This window comes from Molothrus ater, chromosome 1, assembly GCF_012460135.2.
Source record: "Molothrus ater isolate BHLD 08-10-18 breed brown headed cowbird chromosome 1, BPBGC_Mater_1.1, whole genome shotgun sequence".
In the NCBI taxonomy this organism is placed as follows: domain Eukaryota; kingdom Metazoa; phylum Chordata; class Aves; order Passeriformes; family Icteridae; genus Molothrus; species Molothrus ater.
The window spans coordinates 152151231-152171712 of NC_050478.2; the positions used below are offsets into that span (position 1 = coordinate 152151231).

Consider the following 20482-nt stretch of genomic DNA (forward strand, 5'->3'; position numbering starts at 1 on the left):
GTGGCAACACAGGAAAAGCAGGAAGCTGACAACACAAACCACTGGCTTATCTCAGTTTGTAGCAGGAGAAAGGGGAAGATAAGCAGGGAAGGAATATTTCCATGGAAAGCAACACAAATCCAGGTTGGATGTAGTGGATCTGACAAGGATGTGCTCCCAAATTACTCCTCTGGCCTTGGACTTGCACAGCCACAGATGGGGAATTGCAACAATTCCACATCTACTTAAGCTGAAGGAGGGAAGGTTTAGTGGGATATTGGGAAGGAATTCTTCCCTGGGAGGATGGTGAAGAACTGGAACAGAATTCCCAGAGAAGCTGTGGCTGCCTCTGGATCCCTGGAAATGTCCAAGGCCAGGCTGGACAGGGCTTGGAGCAACCTGGGTAATGGTGTCCCTGCCCATGGCAGGGGGGTGGAATTGGATGATCTTCAAGGTCCCTTCCAACCCAAACCATTCTGGGATCTAAATTCCACAATGAACCACCCACCTCTCCCAGGAAAAACATCCAAAAGCTCTTTAGAAGTTCCTTTAATATCCACACCTGGAGGTCATAGAGGGAAGAGGGAGCCAGGCTTTGAACTCAGGACACAGCAAAATAAGTTGATCTTTGAGATCCGCCCTCCCTAGCCCAAACCATTCCATGATTCCAAGTTCACCTCAAGCAGGACACAACTGCTCTCACATGGAGCCATCCAACCCGGCAAGCACCGAATTATTTAAGGAACAAACACAACATAAATAAGGAAAATTCCCTGGAGAATCTCCCTCCTGCTTTCTCCATCTCCTGCTTCCAGCCAGCTGTGACTGTGCCGAAGCAATCCCGGAGCAATCCTGCCTGGAAGGGGACATTACAGAGGTGGAAAAGACATGGAGGAGCCTCTTTGTAATATTCCATGATCCCTCCGGGCAAGGCGCAGAGCCGGCGCTGCTGAACGCTGCACTTTTGGATTCAATTAAAGTGATTATCTGTTGTGCCAAATAAATTGTGTCCAGCATCTATCCTGCAGGATTTTACACCTCCAGCCTCATTATTCCCTAACTGTTTCCTCCTGTTTATGCTCTCTCCAATTAAATTGCTGATAATATGAGCCAAAATAAAAAACGAGCGCACCTTGTCCGGAGAAAATTGATTCCCTTTTTTTCCTGCACCGGGCGATTGCCAGGTTTTATATACTCTGTTCCTGGCGATCATTAGTAATTCAATTTTCTTTTTATTAGCCCCCTTATCTGCTGAGCAATATAGTGGCAGAGCTGACCTCTTTCGCACGGGTAAATGTTTAAAATCTTTTCCCTGATTAATTTTGCCAGTTAAGGAAAAGAGGAGAAATGATCCGGCTCTTTGCCATCACAATGAATAAAGCTTAATGTTGATTGTGATGGAATTTCTAATGCCAAGGAAATTGATTGAACGCAGCAATTACCCCGCAATAGGAACTCCAGGGAAATGGGATGGTTTTCTCCCCGGCCGTAGCCTTTTGGTTATTTAAAACAATCCAATTTGCAAGGATAATTATATATTAGTGTTTTATCTGCCACCGGGAATGAACATGGGAATTTTGATACTGGCCCGGCATTAGCAGGTTATTGCTGCAAATTACTCCAGATCTGCTTTCTTTCACATAAAGACGAAATTAGGCCATCAATAACCAGAAAAAGGTGGACTGAGGAGATGGGAGAGGCACGAGTGCCCTCTGCAGGGCTGTGTGTGCTTCCCAAAATCCCCAATTCTCCTGGAAAAGCCCCCGACTCTCCTGCAAAAATCCCAGTTTTCCCACACGTACCCCACAGTTGTCACTCCCATTCTCCCTGTCCATACATTTGCCACATCTCTGACATTAAAATGAATGAGAAAAAAATCAAGAAATCTTCCTTTGAAGCACTTATTACTAGTTTTTTCCAAGGAAAAAATCCAGGGAAATAAGAAATGACAGCTCAGATGCCCAAGCAGGATGAGCCAAGGAATGTTGAGGAAAAGTTCCCAACTACCAGAACTCACTCATCTGTTGACAAAAAATAGGTTGGGAATAAGCCTCATCCTGCAAGAAATCCCAGATAAAGATAGGAAAACACTGTCGGGAAAGCGTGGGATTCCCATATCCTCTGGCATGGGATTTTTAGGATGGGAAAAGCAGGAATATCCTGCTGTCATCACACCTGGATCAGTCAAACCTCACTTAAAAGTTGACATTTTCCCCCAAAACTGGTGAGAAAAAGATGCCATCCTTGAACTTTTGGGAATATTCCATCTTCAGTCTGGAGAAAAGCCGATAAAGGATTCCCAATGTGATGGGACAGGACATGGACAAAAAGCTCTTTCGGCATTTAGGCTGGCTGGGAGAGCTGGGAATGTCCAGCCTGGAGAAGGAAGGATCCAGGGAAACCTCAGAGCCTCTTCCAGTGCCTAAAGGGGCTCCAGGAGAGCTGGAGAGGGACTTTGGATAAGGACCTGAAGTGCCAGGACACAGGGAATGGCTTCCTACTGCCAGAGGACAGGGACGGATGGGATTTGGGAAGGAATTTCTGCCTGTGAGATTGGGAAGGTGCTGGAATGAAATTCCCAGAGAAGCTGTGGCTGCCCTATCCCTGTAAGTGTCCAAGACCAGCTTGGATGGAGCTTGGAACAACTTGGGATAGTGAAAGGTGTCCCTGCCCATGGTGGGGATTGGAATTCGATGATCTCCAATGTCCCTTCCCACCCAAATCATTCCATGGTTTTATCCAACACAGTGGCGCCCAAGACCTTGATGATCCTTGCTGGTCCTCCAGCTTTTTCCTGGATAAGAAGAGAAACAACCAACACCTTTTATCCCTCTTCCATCACTTCCCCGAGAATCCCAGAGGCAAGGGAGGCAGCCTGACCTGGAACTTTCTCCCTGCTCCACCATCCCATTGGAAAAACTTCCATTTGGGACACACTCCAATATCTGAGCTGTTATTAAACATCCCACATAATCAAGTATTTTGGAATTAATTGATAAGAGCTGCAGCTGGATCTCTCACAGAACAGCCCAAATAATCCCAAGAAAATTCCTGCCAATCTGCCACTTTCCACTGGCTCTCTGATCCCTAAAAAACAGCAATTCCCACAGAGAGAAGTAAACAGAGCACTGGAAAACACCAATCCCAGTTCAAGACTCAGCAATGGCTAGAAGAGCTTCCCTACTAAGATAGTAGTAAGACTATAAGACCAAACAGATCCATTTGGGTCCAAGAAGGGAATTGGAAAGTCAGGAGACAGACCAGGACTTGGGAAAAGCAGGAGCAATGTCTCTGTACAGCCCACAGAGCTGTGCCACAGATCCCAAAACCCTGTGGAACAGGACAAACAGGAAACCAGCCAGGCTGCGTCACCACAAGCCCCACATCCATGGGGACGGAAGGGGCTGATCCAGCTTTTCCAGCCACACTGCCGTGCAGGAAGTTGGGAACATTCCTCCCCTCTGTCTTTCCCTCCATGTCCCTGCTCCATTCCTACCCCACTCTGCTCCCAGTGCATCCCAGTAACCCCATTTACTTCCCTCACACTTGCCCAAGGAGAAATGGAAAAGACTGGAAATTCCATCCCTTTGTGGTGATTAATATCCACAATATTTTTGCTGGGATTAATATCCACGCTTCACCCCAAAAGAAACCAAAACAACCTTCCCAAAACCTCTTGGATAACCTGGGAGCCAGGAATTGAATCCACAAGACTTCACTTATACCCAGCTCCCTGTGGAACCAAAAACACTGGCACCACATCCATAATTATACATTTACAGGGAGCATGGGAGTTGTCCCAATCCCTGTGAGCATTCCAGACTTGGGAATATCCCTGCCCCATCCACCACCCAATAATCTTCACCTACTAAACCTGGGGGAAAAAATAACACAGGAGTCCTGGAGCACACAGAGGAGCAGCCCTGGAATAATTCCACAGCTTTCCAAACCCAGAGTTTAAGACTATTCCAACACATGAAGCTGTAAATCCTCTGCCTGGGATTGAAGCTCTCCAAGAAAAATTTTGAAGTACAAAAGGATTCAAATGCAGAAAGTCAATTTTAATCAAAGGGAGCAAATCCAAAATTCACTGAGGGAATTTCAAGGAAATCCAGGCTCTTCCTGAATTTCTCTGCAAAGGAGAAGGTGCCATACAGAGAAAGCATCTGCCAGGAAAGGCTGGATAATTGGATCCACTTTTGGAGGGGAAAATGAACTCCCTGCTTTCCCAAGGTCACTTCCAGACCTATTCCCTTTTTTTTTCTTCCATACTTCCAACCTTTTCTATTTGCCAAATTCCCAAAGCCTGGAGCAAAACCACATTCCTGCTTTATTTTCTCATTCCTATCCAGCTAAAATAAAGATTTCAGTGCAGGAACATTCCCTTCAATCAAGGAACTGGGATTCCAAACAAGCTGATATCCCTGGGATCATCACTGCCTCAATTCCCTCTGAGATCAAAATGCTGTAGCAATCCCAAATTGTCCCGTGTCTCCAGAGCTTTCTGTCTTTTCATGAAATCATGGAATGATTTGGGTTGGAAGAACTCAAAGATCATGGAATTCCACACTCCTGCTATGAACAGGAACACCTTCCACTATCCCAGGTTGCTCCAATCCACATCCCAGCTGGCCATGGTCACTTCCAGGGATCCAGGGACAGCCACAGCTTCTCTGGGAACTCCATTCCAGGGCCTTACCACCCTCCTAGGGAAGAATTCCTTTCCAATTTCCCATCTAACCCTGCCCTCTGGCAGTGGGAAGCCATTCCCCCTTGTCCTGGCACTCTAGCCCCTTGTCCAAAATCCCTCACCCAGGAAAACTCAACATCTCAACTGCTGAACACCAAATAATCCCAAAATAAAACTGGAGACAAATCCCAGCTAAATGTGATCCAAACTCCTCTCTCAGCTCCAGCAATTTCCACAGGGAATTTCACAGGGCCACGGGGAAAATGTGCCTCATATCCACCTGAAACAACTGAATCCGAGGTGGGGGAAGCCTTTTATCCACAAAAATATCCCTAGGGAACAGAAGAACCAGACTTGGAGCCACCTACAGCCCAACAACATTCCAGACATGTGGTGGTGACACTCTGAGCTCTGAGTTCTGCTCCAAGGCAGCAGGACATGGATGCAAATTCCCTGTTCCCAAACATGATGGATTCACTATTCCACTAATTACTGGTGTTTTAAGCAAATTAGATCCAAAACTGGACACCACACTGGGATACAGGTGAGAGATTTGTGTATTCCTGCCTCTGCCAACCTCTTCCTCCTTGGAAAACCTTCCTGAAAATCCAGGGAAACCCCAGGAAAAGCAGGAAACAGATTTTTTTGTGGAATTACCAAAAGGACAACACTGATGTGGAGTCAAACTTCTCCTCAGTGTTTGCTCCAGGAGGACTCAGCAACACGTCCCCAAATCCAAGAACCCTTGGAATCACTCCACTGAGTCCAGTGAGCCCTTGGAATGCCCGTTCCTACCTTCCTTGGTGGCTGCCTGTGTCCTGGTTGCTGGCACCCGGCAGAGGCAGTGCTTGGAAATCTGCACCAGGCCCCGGGGCGAGGAGCGCTTCACCGTCACCAAAGGTTTTCCCCGCGTGGAATTTTTCCTCCGGAGGTGGAAGCAGCTCTTGAGAGCTGTGGTGGGGGAGATGTTCTTCTTATCCGCGGGGGAACTGGGAAAGGGAATGTCACATGGTCAGGAGGGAGCAGGGAAGTGACCCAAATGCTCCTGGTGTTCTTCTCCAGGGCTCCAAGAGGAGTCAAATCCCACCAGGATTCTCCTCCGGGTGAAGGGGGGAGGAGAAGCTCTGAAAATTCCAAGGAAATGGGCAAATGTGAGGAGTTCCTGGCAAGGAACAGATGGAGAATGAGGTGTTTGACAGCCAAACTTACTCACTGCCTTCTGCTCAACAGATGTGAGGGACTGAATCATGGAATCATGGAATGGTATAGGTTGAAAAAGATCTCTGAGATCATCAAGTCCAAGCATTTCCCTGCAGTGCCATGGACACCACTGACCATGTCCCCAAGTTCCACATCCACAGGGATCTTAAATCCCTCCAGGGATGGGGATTCCCAATGCCTGACCATCCTATATAGGAAGGAATTTTCCCAATATCCAAACTAAACCTCCCCTGGAGGAGTTTAAGGCTGTTTCCTCACACCCTGTCCCTTGTTCCCTGGGAGATCCTGATCCTTCCTGACTTCACCCTCCTGTCAGGGAATTTAGGGAGCCAAAAGGTCCCCCCCTTGAGCCTCCTTTTCTCCAGGCTAAGTTCTCCCAGCTCCCTCAGCTGCTCCTGCTGCTCCAGACCCTTCCCCAGCTCCATTCTCAACTCTGGACATGCTCCAGATCCTCAATATTTTCCCCCCAGGATTTGAGGAGCCTCAGTAGTGCCCAGAACAGGGGGATGATCCCTTCCCTGGTTCTGCTGGAATTTACCAAGGTGTGGGAGGTCTCCCTGAACTGCCAAAAAAATCCCAAACATTCCCAGCTTCTCCAGGCTGCTCGAGAGTGATTTTCCCAGCACAATCCACCCACTGATAGTTTTCCAGGCAAAGCAAGGATGGAAACCTGCTGGGAAGCACTGAAAGGATGTGGGAAACAGAAGCAGGAATCAACACAACAATTATGAGAATTTGAAACAAAATAAAGGAAAACGCTGCTTCCTTTGCGAGGAAGTGTCAGTGATCACAGGGATTCACAGGATCCAGCTCTGGATCACACAAGATCCAAAGGAGACCATGGAACTGCTGAAGCAAATCTAGAGGAGGCCATGGAGATGCTCCAAGGGATGGAGCCCCTCTGCTCTGGAGCCAGGCTGGGAGAGCTGGGAATGTCCAGCCTGGAGAAGGGAAGGCTCCAGGGAGACCTCAGAGCCCTTTCCAGTGCCTGAGGGGCTCCAGGAGAGCTGGAGAGGGATCTGGGACAAGGGATGGAGGGGAGGGACAGGACACAGGGAATGGCTTCCCACTGCCAGAGGGCACGGATAGATGGGATACTGGGAAGAAATTCCTCCCTGGGAGGGTGGTGAGGGGCTGGGATGGAATTCCCAGAGAAGCTGTGGCTGCCCCATCCCTGTGAAGTGTCCAAGGCCAGGTTGGACGGGGCTTGGAGCAGCCTGGTCTAGTGGAAGGTGTCCCTGTTCATAGCAGAGGTATGTAATTCCATGATTTTTAAGGTCTTCCAGCCCAAACCACTCCATGATTCCATAAATCCTCCAGCACACAACAGTCCTCACTGGAATTTCTCCCATAGCCACAACTTGGCGTGAAACCCACAAAATCCAAAACACAAAATCCAAAGCAACAACTTACCCCACATTCCCTTTCCTCTTGATGATTTTTGTCCGACTCTTCACTTTGTAACTGGACAGTGCAGCCTCTCCAAAGGATTTCATCCCACCGGGAACAACGGACGCTGCGCTCGGAGCCGGTGGGACGGAGACAGTTCGAGGGATATTTGGGGCTGGAGCCTTCTTCTGGTCCTCAGATCTCCACTGGAATGCTGACTTGGAAGTGGAAGGCAAAGTCTGCAAGCTGGAGGCTTTCCACTTATATTTACTGGGAGAAACCCCCAGCTTGGACTGCAATCCCAATTTCTTTATCTTTGCTCCCAAATCCGCTTTGGGGGAGATTTTAGCACCTTTGTCCACTCCCCCAATGCCCTTCTTGGAATTTTCGGCTCGAGGGCTCGCCCACCTCTTCACAATCCGGGAGCTTTTCCCAGGGTTTGCCACCCAGGTGTAGTTGTTTTTCCTGAATTTCTGAGATTTGCTGGAGATGGGTGCTGAGGCAGCTTTTTGGAGAGCGGGAGCTTTGGGAATTACGGGAAATCTGCTCTTCACCAGAGTCACCCCAGCCTGAGCAGGTCGAGAGAGCGTCTCGGCGTTCCCAAAGAGTTTGGGATGTAGGGAAGCATCCTGGACTTCCTCACCATTCGGCTGCCCTGGAGAGAGTGGTTCTGCCCTGATCCGTACCGAGTGCTGCGCTGGCTCCTGACCTGGAAATTCCAAAGGTTTTTGTGGCTCTGATTTCAGCGCCACGGCACTTTCACTGGTGCTTCCAGAGACAGAAAAGGAGCTCCCAGCTCCGCTACCAGGCAGGCACACAGTCCTCGAGGTGGAACTGAAGGAAATGGATAGGGAAGGTCTTCTCTCTTCCTCCTGGAGAAGAGATTTCTGGATGTTTCCATCCGCCGAAGGAGCCACCGCCACTTCCCGCCTGGAGAACTCTCCGTAAGGACCCACATTTTCCTGGCCAGCCCTGTGTGGCACCTGGATATCCACAACGATGTTCCCATCCGTGGTGAAGTCCACGTGTCTCTCTGGGGATGATTCCGGTGCCTCAGGAGTCTGGCTGTCCCCAAGGCTCCCAAAACCCTGGGAAGTGCTGGAAGCACTTCCAGCATCATACCCCGATCCCGGCAGCCGGTTGTCCAGGGAGTATTTTTTCCTCCAGGAGTGAGTCTGGTGTGGGTGGAAATTCCTGGGAGCCTGCTGGGGGTACCTGGTGGAAAAAGCTCCTCTCCTGGTGTAGCCAGGCTGGCGGGGGGTGTTCCACCTCGGAGGCGCCGGACGTGGGACATTCCCGTGCATGTTCCTGTGGCTGTTTATGAGACCTGTGGCAGAGAAGACAGAGCATTAATTCCCTGATCCCACAGGAATCTGAGAGCAACACAGAGCTGCTCTTCCTTGTGCTGGAATTACACCATCACTTGGGTTTTGGATGATGAGCCAGGGTGGATGGAAAGGTCATGGAATCACAGCATCCAGGGATGGTCAGCGTTGGAAGGGACCTTCAAGAACATCTGGTTCAGGTTGCTCTGAGCCCCATCCAATTTGGCCTTGGACACTTCTAGGGGTCCAGGAGCAGCCACAGGTTCTCTGGGAATTCCATTCCAGCCCCTCACCACCCTCACAGGGAAGAATTCCTTCCTAAAATCCCATCTATCCCTGCACTCTGCCCGTGGGAAGCCATTCCCTGTGTCCCAGCAGATCCCAATCCCACCTGACTTCACCCTCCTGTGAGGGAATTTTAGGGAGCCAGAAGGTTCCCCCTGAGCCTCCTTTTCTCCATCATGAGCCCCCAATCTCCCTCAGCTGCTCCTGGTGCTCCAGACCCTTCCCAAGTTCCCTTCCTTGCTTCCCTCCAAAGCAGCAACAAGGATACTCCAAGGCTTTGCTGTTGTGTCCCTCTGGAAGGCAACATCCTTGTTAATTTGGGAATTCCTGCCCTTGTCCAGCCTCAGTGTTTAGAAAACCTTTCCCATGAGTGCTTCCCAAAGGAATTTGGAGCCTGGTATTTCAGGAAGAGATTTTCCTTCACAGGGGTCACGGTGCTGCCAGGAGAGCTGAGTCAGCACATTCCTCGTGGACAAGCAGGGATTGTTTTCCTCCCTCTCATCATTCCCCCAGTAGGAACTCCTGGAGAGGTAAATCCCAAGTCCTGAGCAGAGGTTGTGGCCTCACTAATGAGGAAAATTTACTTTGAAGGACAAAAATAGAGAGATTCAGTGCTAAAATAAGCTCTGGTGCTTTCCAGAGCTTGGGAAAGGCACATGGACCCACATCCCACCTCTGTGCTCCCAGCCCAGGGCTGTGGGACAGGGAAAAGCCCCTTCCCGAAGCCAGGAGAGTTCCAGATCCTGCTGAGAGCAGAATTGTGGGAATTCCCTGCTGTGGGGACCCCAAAATCCCCCAGCACTCCATGAGCTCTGTTCCCTCCCTGCCTCGGCCCACTCAGCTTTCCTGGGTCTTTTCCCTTTCCCCTTTTCCCAGTACTCCCTGGATCACTTCCATCTTCTCTCAAAACTCCTGAGTCCTCTCTTCTCCCCTTTTCCTTCTTTCTCCCAACACTCTGGAATCTTCTCCATCCCCGTCCTACTCACATTCCCCCCAACTGCCCACCCCCCCACCCCCCCGCTAAAATCCAACGTCCCACCTCCACCAAAAACTCCCCAGGTCCCATCACAACCTGTCCCTGCCCCAAAGCAGATTCCCAAAACTCCCTTAAAATACCATGCTGTCCTCCAAGATGCCCAGATTTCCCCTTATCCCTACTCCAGGTCCTCTCACATTGCTCCCAGCCGCTCCCAGTTTCCAGGCCCCGGCCTCTTTTCCTCGTCCTTCCCTCCCTTTTTTCCCCATGTCCTCTCATATCCCGGTGTCTCCCCAATCCCTTCACACCCTGGAGCACTCGGATCTCACGGCACAGCTTCTCCCATTCCCGATTCTCCCGATTCCCCCCAATTCCCGCACCCTGGAGCACTCGGATCTCCCGACACAGCCGCTCCCGTTCCCAATTCCCCCCAGTTCCCCCCAATTCCCGCACCCTGGAGCACTCGGATCTCCCGGCACAGCCGCTCCCGTTCCTCCATTCCCGCAGAGCTCCCGGACGGCTCCACGGCGCTGTGACGTCATCAACCGGCGCCGCCCGACGCCAACGGACCCACGTGAGCGGTCTTGAGCGGTCACGTGACTCCGCGACCGTTGCCAGGCAACGGGGACGAGACAGCGCGGCCTAAACTGAGCCCGGGCCTAGGCCTGGGATTGGGGGTAACCTAGCCTGGCCTGGCTGATCCGGCCTCTGTCCCCGGCCTGGGATAGAACCCCCGTTGTCCGCTGTTCCCAACTCAGCCTGGTCCAGCTGTCATCAGACCCTGTCCCCTGTTCCTATTGTGAAAAACGCCAATCACTTTTTTTTTAAACCTAAAGTTTAATAGTAATAAAATGGTTACAAAAATAGTAATATAATTAGAGTAATAATAATTTGGACAATTTGGATTAGGACAATATGAGACAATAGAAACAAAGAGTTACGGACGTCCGGGTACCTTTTTCTGGGCAAAATAAGCCTGAAAAAGAACACATGTTAACAGAGGATTAACCCTTAAAAACCAATAGCCTGTTGCATATTCATACATCTCATTCATGATGCATAAATTCCATTTAAACAAAGGAGTCTGTCTGGTCAGCGTCAACTTCTTCCTCTTAATCCTAACAGTGTCTTCAGTGCTGAGCGAAGCAGGAAGAAGTTGGTTTCTTCTGATAATGAGCAATAAATTCTCTTTCTCTGAAAGATTTAGGTGTCCTGCGGCTTCTATCTTGCTGCGAGTCCTTTTAAAAAAAGTATCTTACATAGCATAGTTTCTATTTTAACATTATGTTATAACCTAAAACTATATTTAACACACTACTTAAGAAAATTAATCCAGCATAACTTTCTAACATAACACATATAATATTCATTTTAATATTTGCTAAAAACCAATCATAAAATACACATTTTTCACACTATCTTATTCTGCATCAGCTGTCCCCAGCTTCTGTCCTCAGCCTGTGCCACCATGGCTCTCCTCGTTCCCAGCCTCTGTTCCTTCCACAACTTCACCCAGCCATCTCCTGTCCCCATCCCAGCCTGACCCAGTTGTCCCCATTTCTCTTGTCCCCATCCCAGCCTGGTCCATTTGTCCCCATTTCTCCTGTCCCCATCCCAGCCTGGCCCAGTTGTCCCCATTTCTCTTGTCCCTATCCCAGCCTGGTCCAGTTGTCCCCATTTCTCCTGTCCCCATCCCTGCCTGTTTGGTCCAGCTGTCCCCATCTCCAATGATCATGTGAAAAATGCATATTTTATGATTTTTTTTTTGCAAATATTAAAATGAATATTATATGTGTTATGTTAGAAAGTTATGCTGTATTATTTTTCTTAAGTAGTGTGTTAAATATAGTTTTAGGTTATAACATAATGTTAAAATAGAAACTATGCTATGTAAGATACTTTTTAAAGAAAGGATTCGCAGCAAGATAGCAGTCACAGGACACCTAAATCTTTCAGAGAAAGAGAATTTATTGCTCCATTATCAGAAGAAATTAACAAATTCTCACCTTGCTCAGCCCTGAAGACGCCGTTAAGATTAAGAGGAAGAAGTTGATGCTGACCAGAGAGAATCCTTTGTTTAAATGGAATTTATGCATCATGTATGAGGTATATGAATATGCAACAAGTTATGTTTTTAAGGGTTTTTTAAGGTTTTTAATCCTCTGTTAACGTGTGTCCTTTTTCAGGCTTATTTTGCCCAGAAAAAGGTACCCGGACGTCCGTAACTCTTTGTTTCTATTGTCTCATATTGTCCTAATCCAAATTGTCCAAATTATTATTACTCTAATTATATTACTATTTTTAGAACCATTTTATTACTATTGAACTTTTAAAATTTTAAAAACAAGTGATTGGCATTTTTCACAATCAGATGGCTGAAGCATTTCTCCCATGACTGTTGTCTCAAACAAGGTTCTTCACACCTTCAGGCAAGAGCCTGACCCATAAACTGAGCCAAAATACTGGAATTATGTACAGTTCTGCACAGAAAAGGGGGAGCTAGTTTTTCCTTCTCCCGGCCTTGGTTGTTTCTCCACCTCTCCCTGGTCCTTTGCTTCCATGTTCAGTTGAGTTGGGGTTTGGGTGATATTTTATCCCAAGTTTCTTCTTCTCTCCTTTCTCCACATCTGCAGCTCCCAAGGCTTCAGTAAGGCTGCAATTACCAAAACGTGTGAAACACAATTTATCTACTTGGAAACTGGAAATCTTGGAGCCAGCCTGGGAGAGCTGGGAATGTTCAGCCTGGAAAACAGAAAGCTCCAGGGAGACCTCAGAGCTCCTTCCAGTGCCTAAAGGGACTCCAAGAGAGCTGGAGAGGGACTTGAGACAAGGGATGGAGGGACAGGACACAGGGGATGGCTTCAAACTGACAAAAGACAGGGTTAAATGGGATATCAGAAAAAATTCTTCCCCGGGAGGGTGGTGAGGTTCTGGAATAGAATTCCCGGAGAAGCTGTGGCTGCCCAAGGAAGGTTGGATGGGGCTTGGAAGTGCCCAAGGCCAGTTGGGTAGGGCTTGGAGCAACCTGGGATAGTGGAATGTGTCCCTGCCCATGGCAGGGATTTGAATGGGATGATCTTCAAGGTTTCTTCCAACATAAACCATTCCAGGATTCTGGGATCTCCTGTATTGAGGTTAACCTGGTCCAGCTGTCCCCAGCCCCTCTCCCCACTCCCTGACTCCTGTTCCCTGTCCTCCTTTCAGCCTTATCCAGCTCTCCCAGCTGTCCCCATCCATTCCCTGTCCCCATTCCCTGACCCCTCTCCCCTCACCAATGTCCTCCCACAGCCAGGCATGAGGGGGAGATTTTCCTGTTGATCCAAAGGAAAATCTCCAGCGAGGAAATGTTAATTCCACCCATCAGCCTCGTGATTCCCTATTTCCCACACTTTGGCTGTCATTTATAAAATGTTTCACAGGAAAACCAGTCTCAAAACTTCACATTTGCTGTGGAAGTGAAGAAAATCCTTAAGGAGCTGGTTTTCCAAATAATTTCGTTCTTCCCCGAGGGAATAAAGCCCATAAACAAAGAGCAGCAGAGCCTCAAGTGTGCAAAGGAGATAAAACTCCAGCCTAAAATTATTCAGGGAACAAAAAGCCGAGCCAAGGAGCTGGAGCAACACGACACCAGGATGGAACATTTGGAAAAGCAACCCATTATCAGCCTCAAATCCTTTAAATCAGACACTGTCCCTTGGGATATCTCACTTCCTAATGCAGCCAGGGAGTTCTGCCTGTCCCAGCTCTGATCAAATCACATCTCTGGGATGAGCCCACGTTTTCCCTGCTTGAAAAGGGAGATTAAGTAAATAATTTTTGGTGTTTTGTGATGTTTTAAAGTGGAATATAGGAAGAACCAGCTTGTTGGGATAAACTATTCTGGGAGAAAAGGCTTCAAAGTACAAAGAATTTAGGGAGTCTGTCCCTAAAACTGCTAAAAAATACTCCAAATCCTCTCTTTTTTCCAAGCCTTGCACACATGGGAACAGGCTGGGAGCCAGGCAGGCAGGAATGACAGATCTCCATCCTTTGGGCGGCCTCAGATCAGCTTCAATTGATCCCAAATCCCACCCAGAGTTTCATAATGGCTTTAAACTGACAGGAATTGGCACTTGTACCAAAAAAAATCCTCCTCCACTCCCAGCTGCTCCTTCCCTCCCTTGTGCTGGCACAGGGAGTCGAGTGCTTTGCATAAAAGAGCTCAGAACGAGCTGCTCTGAATTGAAATTAATTCAGCACACGTGGAGGAAAAGCTCATTTTTAACCCAGGGAAGCCGTGGATCCACCACTCCCACAAAATCCAGCCTTGAGAAAAGGCAAACTCAAAGCTGTTTTACCAATTACACCAAAATTTGTAAGGAGAAAATGCAAACTTTGGAGGATCTTGGACCACTTGGGGTCATCCTTGGATGTTTTCCATCGGGAGAGCTTTGGGATGGGGGTGTCCAGAGGAGAAGCAGCATTTTAAGCATGAACTGGATCTTCTCCAGGGAATAAAGAGGAGCATCCTGCCTCGAGACAAGCAGCTGGCAGAAATCTCCCCTGGGATTTGTGCAGAGGGCAAAGGACAGATGAGGATGTTAAAATATTAAAATAAACTTTTTTTTTTTCTGGCTTTCCAACCCATTCCTGTCACAAGCAACATATTCAAAAAGAATTCATGGCACTTCTAATTCACAGCACTAAGTTTCTATGACACTTTGGAAGTTTAATTTAATTTTTTTTAAAGAGGGAAAAAAAAACCCAAAAAACCACAAGTGCAGGGTTTTGAGTGAGTAAACATCCCAGAGAAGGGAACACAGGGAAGAGGAATTAAATTATCTCATTCAGCCCAAAAATAAATCCTTTCAATGTCCTCAAATATTATCCCAGTGCAGATCCAGTGACAAGTGTGCCAGAGGATCCCTGGATCCTGAAACACCCAGGGATCCATTTGCAGGAACAGCATGTGTGGGACATCATGGAATCATGGAATGGTTTGGGTTGGAAGGGACCTACCTTCAGAGTCATGGAATTCCACCCCCTTCCATGGGCAGGGACACCTTCCACTATCCCAGGCTGCTCCAAGACCTGTCCAACCCAGCCTGGAACAATTCCAGGGATGGGCCAGCTACAGCTTTCCTGGAATGTCTTCCAGCACTCTTGAGTCTCTGTGATTGTTGTGTCAAGATTTCAGGGAGATGCCTTAATTAAAGTGTAATTCAGGAGGAAGTGGGAAATCAAGAGAGCGAAGGTTTAAAACCTGTGTAGTCCCAAGGTCAGTGGTTGTTCCCTGCATCCTTTTCCTGAAGGATTGGGAGGAGTCTGGAGGTGAGTGACCCATTCCCTGCTGTGCCAGCACCATCCATGGCATGGACTCATGGGATGTGATCTGGGTGCAGGACTTTTCCTCCTCTTCCTCTTCTTCTTCTTCTTCCTTCTTCTCCTCCTTCTCCTCCTCTTCCTCCTGTCCTTCTCCTTCTCCTTTTTATTTCTCCTTCCCATCTTTCTCTCCTCCTCTTCCTCCCCGCTCTCCTTTTCCTTCTCCTTTTCTTTGTTTCTTTCTCCTTCCCCTTCTCCCCTTTCTTCTTCTCAACATTCAGGGATGGGGCATGCACAAATCCCCTGAGCAGCCTGATCCAACCTCTCACCATCCTTGCAGTGAACAATTTCTTCTTCATCTCCAATCTAAACCTCTCCCCTCTCTGTTTAAATCCATCACCCCTCATCCTGTTGCTCCAGGCCCTACTAAAAACCCTTCCTCCCACTCCTGCAGAAATCCATGGACACAGCCCCAGCTCTGAGAGGAGCTCAGCAATTATTTAACACTGAAGAAATCTGCTTCTTCTACAAAATGTTTTTCCTATTTTAACTCCAATGGGGAAAAAAAAAAGTGCTTCCCAAGGGCAAACAAACTCTCGACTCACATTTTTTTGCTGATAACAGCAAGACTCCAGAATAGGGCTCAAGGGAAGGAGATGTCTCCTGGGTTAGATGGAAAACAGAGAGGAGAATGTCAGAAATGGGAGAAGAAATGGCTGCAGGATTCTAAAGGAAAAGCTGCTGTCATTTATTGAGTGGGTGCTGGTTTTGTGTTGTGGTGTCTGTTTTTTGGGGATGTTTCTTGCCTCCAGTGGCACTGCCAAGGCAGGAGCTGCACACAGACCTGAATCCACATGTCTGGGAAAGGGAGAGACCAGAGGCATGATCTCTGTGCTTCCATGTCATTGTCATTCCCAGTAGGAATTCCCTTCCAGGGTATTTCAAGTGGGGAGAGAGAACAAATCCTCTTCTTTCTCCTCTTTGTTCAACCACTGAATCCAGGATGGCTCATTTGGCAATTCCATGGAGGCAAAAGGACCAACCATGGATCAAAAACCTCAGCTACAAATCAATTAATCCAAAAATATACTAAATCCTATGCTCTTTGGGAATGGGATAGTGGGGGCTGTGACATCCAATGGCAAAATGAGTTTCCTTTACTGAGTGAGGAAAGGAACCCACAGAGATTCACAGGACCCAGCTCTGGGGTCCCCAACAGTAAAAGGATGTGGAGCTGCTGGAGCCAGATCCAGAGGATGCCATGGAGACGCTCCAAGGGATGGAGCCCCTCTGCTCTGGAACCAGGCTGGGAAAGCTGGGAATGTCCAGCCTGGAGAAGAGAAGGCTCCAGGGAGACCTCAGAGCCCCTTCCAGTGCCTGAAGCTGCTCCAGGAGAGCTGGAGAGGGACTTGGGACAAGGGATGGAGTGATAGGACACAGGGAATGCCTTCCCACTGCCAGAGAGCAGGGATAGCTGAGATACTGGGAAGAAATTCCTCCCTTGGAGGGTGGTGAGGGGCTGCGATTGAATTCCTAGAAAATCTGTGGCTGCCCCATCCCTGGAAGTGTCCAAAGCCAGGCTGGATGAGGCTTGGAGCAACCTGGGACAGTGGAAGGTGTCCCTGCCCATGGCAAGGGGTGGAACTGGGTGAATTTGAAGGTCCATTCCAACCCAAACCATTCCATGATTCTGATATGACTCCACCATAGCCTGGCAATGGAATCATGGCTTTTCCCTTGCCAATTCCGAGGGATAGAATCAATCCAACAGGAAACCGTGGCAGAATTCCCAAAAATATTTGTTCATGTGAAAACATCTGTATTGATCCAACTTCAGCTGTGAAGGGGAGAGGACTTTGCTCCCCAAGTGCTTGGGCCTTGGACTTTTCCCTGCTTGGAAAGGTTGGGAAAAAAATCCATACACTGCCAATTGTAAATATTTGGATTGGGAATATGGTTTGGATCATCAGCATTGCCTAGCAGAACTCTTCCAGGAGCATGTGGCCATCCAGGGATCTGGTTTTATCCCAATTTAATGCAGTTACACCACCAGCTGCCATTGCAAAATTCCCACCTTGCAGGACCTGCCGCTCCAGTGTTCCTGTGAAAAAACATTTGCAAATCCTTTTGGTTTCAGGAAATTTCACAACAGCACGAAAGAGAGGGGAAGCAAACTTCCTGACAATCTGAGCCGTGGCTTTTGCTGGAAAAGCTGAGGGCAAAGTGGCATCAGATGCTCCTTTGCAAGCCCTGGATGAGAGGGAAGGATGTTCAGGAAGAAGGAAGTGAATTTTCCAGACCTTCCTGGCATTTTTTTTACCTGATTCCTCTCCCAGCTGGATCTCTGGAGTTCTGTGGGCAGCACCACTCAGCAAAACAGAGGTTGATGCACATCCAAAAGTCACAGAGGGAATTCAATTTGCTAGATTCCTCCTGGGACCAATTTGTCCGGACATTTCACCCACTGAAGCTCCCTGTGTATTGGTGGGGCACCTTTTGATGGAGCTTGGCACATCCATGGCTTCTCCTTGTCCTCCCAACAGCTCCAGGATGTCCCAGCGCTTCTCCTGACCTGCACAGATGAGTCACATCCAGGTTTTTAAGAAGATCCATGAATTTTGAGTGCTCAGCAGCACCAGCTTGGGGGCACACCACTATTCCTGGGGGCCTCATGGAGACTCCAGCTCCTCATCCCCCTCCAGCCTCCGTAGGGTGCTTTACTCTGGGAACTCCTTTCTTCAAGCTTTGCTCTGGAGAGGCTAAAATTAAACCAGTGATTCCATTGCTGACTGAAAACAGAGCATTCCTTCCCCACCCACGTGTTTTGGATGGACATCAGAAGCCAAACCCTGGCTGCTCAGCCCCATGTGGAAAAACAATCTTCTATTCTGATCCTCCATCCACCGCAGCTTGCTCCGATCGGGATGTTCAGTTCCCAGCCTGGCGTTCAGGGGGGCTCTGAAATGGGATTTGCCTGGAAATGGAAAACATAAACACAAGCAGCCACTATCTCTGCAGCTTATTGCCCTGAACAAAAGCTTATTCTGCTCCAGAGGAGGAGGGGGAAACAGAAGTTAATTCATGGATAAAGCAAGGAAAATAAAATCCCTTCACGATCTCCTTTCCACCCTGTATGTCCACAAGTTCTTTGGGGAAGTGGAGATTTGCAGGCAGACAGTGGAAAGATGGAGATATTTTTTCTCTCTCTCTGCAATTCCAATCCTCATGGAGGTAAAATCCTAAATATCCCAATCCTCACTGAGCTACTGCCAGGTGGTGCAAACCTGCTCCACGGCCATCCAGCCCCACTGGGGTCATGGAATCACAAAACAATTTGGATTAGAAGGGATTTTTTAAGGGCATCCAGTTCCAACCTCCTGCCACAGGCAGGGATACCTTCCACTAGACCAGGGTGCTCCAAGCCCCATCCAGCCTGGCCTTGGACACTTCCAGGGATCCAGGGTCAGCCACAGCTACTCTGGGAATTCCATTCCAGCTCCTCACCACCCTCACAGGGAAGAATTCCTTCGCAATATCCCATCTATCCCTGCCCTCTGGCAGTGGGAAGCCATTCCCTGTGTCCTGTCCCTCCATCCTTTGTCCCAAATCCCTCTCCAGCTCACCTGGAGCCCCTCCAGGCACTGGAAGGGGCTCTGAGGTCTCTCTGGAGCCTTCTCTTCTCCAGGCTGGACATTCCCAGCTCTCCCAGCCTGGCTCCAGAGCAGAGGAGCTCCAGCCCTCAGAGAATCTCCGTGGCCTCCTCTAGACTTGCTCCAACAGCTCCACATCCTTCTGCTCTTGGAACCCAGGGCTGGAGGAAGCTCTACAAGTGGGGTCTCACCTGAGCAAGGCAGAGGGGCAGAATTCCCCCTTTTCCTCCTTCCCACACTGTGGGATGAGCCTGGGACATGGATCTCTGGGTTCCTGAGCCTCCATCACTGGGATCCCCAAGTTCTTGAGCGTCCATCACTGGCACTCCTATAGCATCCATCACTAGGATCCCAAATATTCCCCAGGGAGAGCCAGCACCACAAAATCCCCTTCTGGTCCAAATTCCCAAAGGGTGGAGCCAGGAAAGAATCCCCTGTCAACCCTGGTCCCCCCTCACCCTCTGCCTCCCCCAAATCCCTGCGCAATTCCCAGAGCACCAGCTGGTCTTTTTCCACCCAGAATCCATCAAAGGGACAAAACAGGGGCTGTGACACCAATCCCTGTGCCCTGCTGCCTTCCCCCCGCCCCCCCTCCATATGTTCCTTCCCCACCCTGCACTTCCCACCCCCTTCCCATCGAGCTGAGGCTGGACAAAACTCATGACAGAAGTGATTCCAATCCCGATCCCTCCTGGAGCTTCATTCCCAGATCAGCTAAGGGACAGCCAGGAACTAAACCCACGGCAGCTGCTTTCCTTTAACCCCTTTTTTTTCCCAAAAAAGACCCCCACTTTTCCACCCAGGCAGTCCCATCCCAGGGTGCCCCCTGTGCCGGGATAACCCCCCCACCCCCAAATGCGATTCCCATCTGGAATTCCTCTAGATGTCACCCTCAGCCATCTTTTCCACACAAACACCCCCCCCCCCTCCTCCTCCCCCGGCTCGCATTTTCCTTTCTCCAAGATCTTTTTTTTTTTTTTTTTTTTTTTTAAATTCCTTTCTGATCTCTTTCCGGCCATGTGTGATTGCAGTTTCCTCCGGGCGTCCATTTCATCAGCCCGAAATTAAGGAGCAGCAGGGAAAAAAAAAAAGGGGCGGCGGGCGGGCGGGCGGTGGGAACCCCCTCCCCTTCTCCCCCCCATCCCACCTCCCCACCCACCACCGACCACCCCAACCCCGCATCCCACATCCCTTCCCACCGCCATCCCGCTTGCTCCCCAAACCTTCCCAAACACCTCCCGACACCCCATTCCCAAACCCCGGCCCCGCTCGGCCCGGAGGCCGGGGAGAGAGGGAGGAGGAGGAGGAGGATTTTTGCCACCTCACCACCATCACTTTTGGGGTGACTTGGCTTTTTTTTTTTTTTTCCTTTTTTTTTTTTTTTTGTGGGGCTGGATTTTTTTCCTCCTCCCCACATCCAAAAACTCATCCGCAAGCAAGGCCGGCGTTGTCTTTTCCCACCGCCGCTGGATGCCAGCGCCAGGGCCGGATCCAGCCTTGGTGACACGAAGGTCACGGTACCTCCAGCCCGGCCTTTTCCTCCCCGCTGTCGCCAATCCCGGAGGCTGCGTGTCCTGGCCGTGCTCCGCTCGTCCGTAGAGGAAAACCCACGCCCGGGGCGATCCCAGAAAAATCCCCAGGGGAAGCTTTCGGCCCTTTGGTTCCG

The 20482-nt window shown here is 49.2% G+C and overlaps 1 protein-coding gene across 4 annotated transcripts in view; it reads right to left on the minus strand.

Annotated features, from left to right (window-relative positions):
- ZC3H3 (zinc finger CCCH-type containing 3) overlaps positions 1–20425 on the minus strand; it is a 137394-nt gene extending 116969 nt beyond the window's left edge. For 3 of the 4 annotated variants that reach the window (XM_036397118.2, XM_054518596.1, XM_054518580.1), the window contains exons 1-3: positions 10319–10392; positions 7304–8606; positions 5465–5658 (exon numbers count right to left, since the gene is read on the minus strand). In XM_036397118.2, the coding sequence (XP_036253011.1) occupies positions 5465–5658; positions 7304–8606; positions 10319–10364 (1543 nt within the window). In that variant the 5' untranslated portion in view covers positions 10365–10392. Of the gene's footprint in view, positions 1–5464; positions 5659–7303; positions 8607–10318; positions 10393–17486; positions 18141–20337 lie in introns of those variants that run through there. The other variant, XM_036397127.1, reaches the window with a different exon arrangement.
- Between the last annotated feature and the right edge of the window lie 57 nt (positions 20426–20482).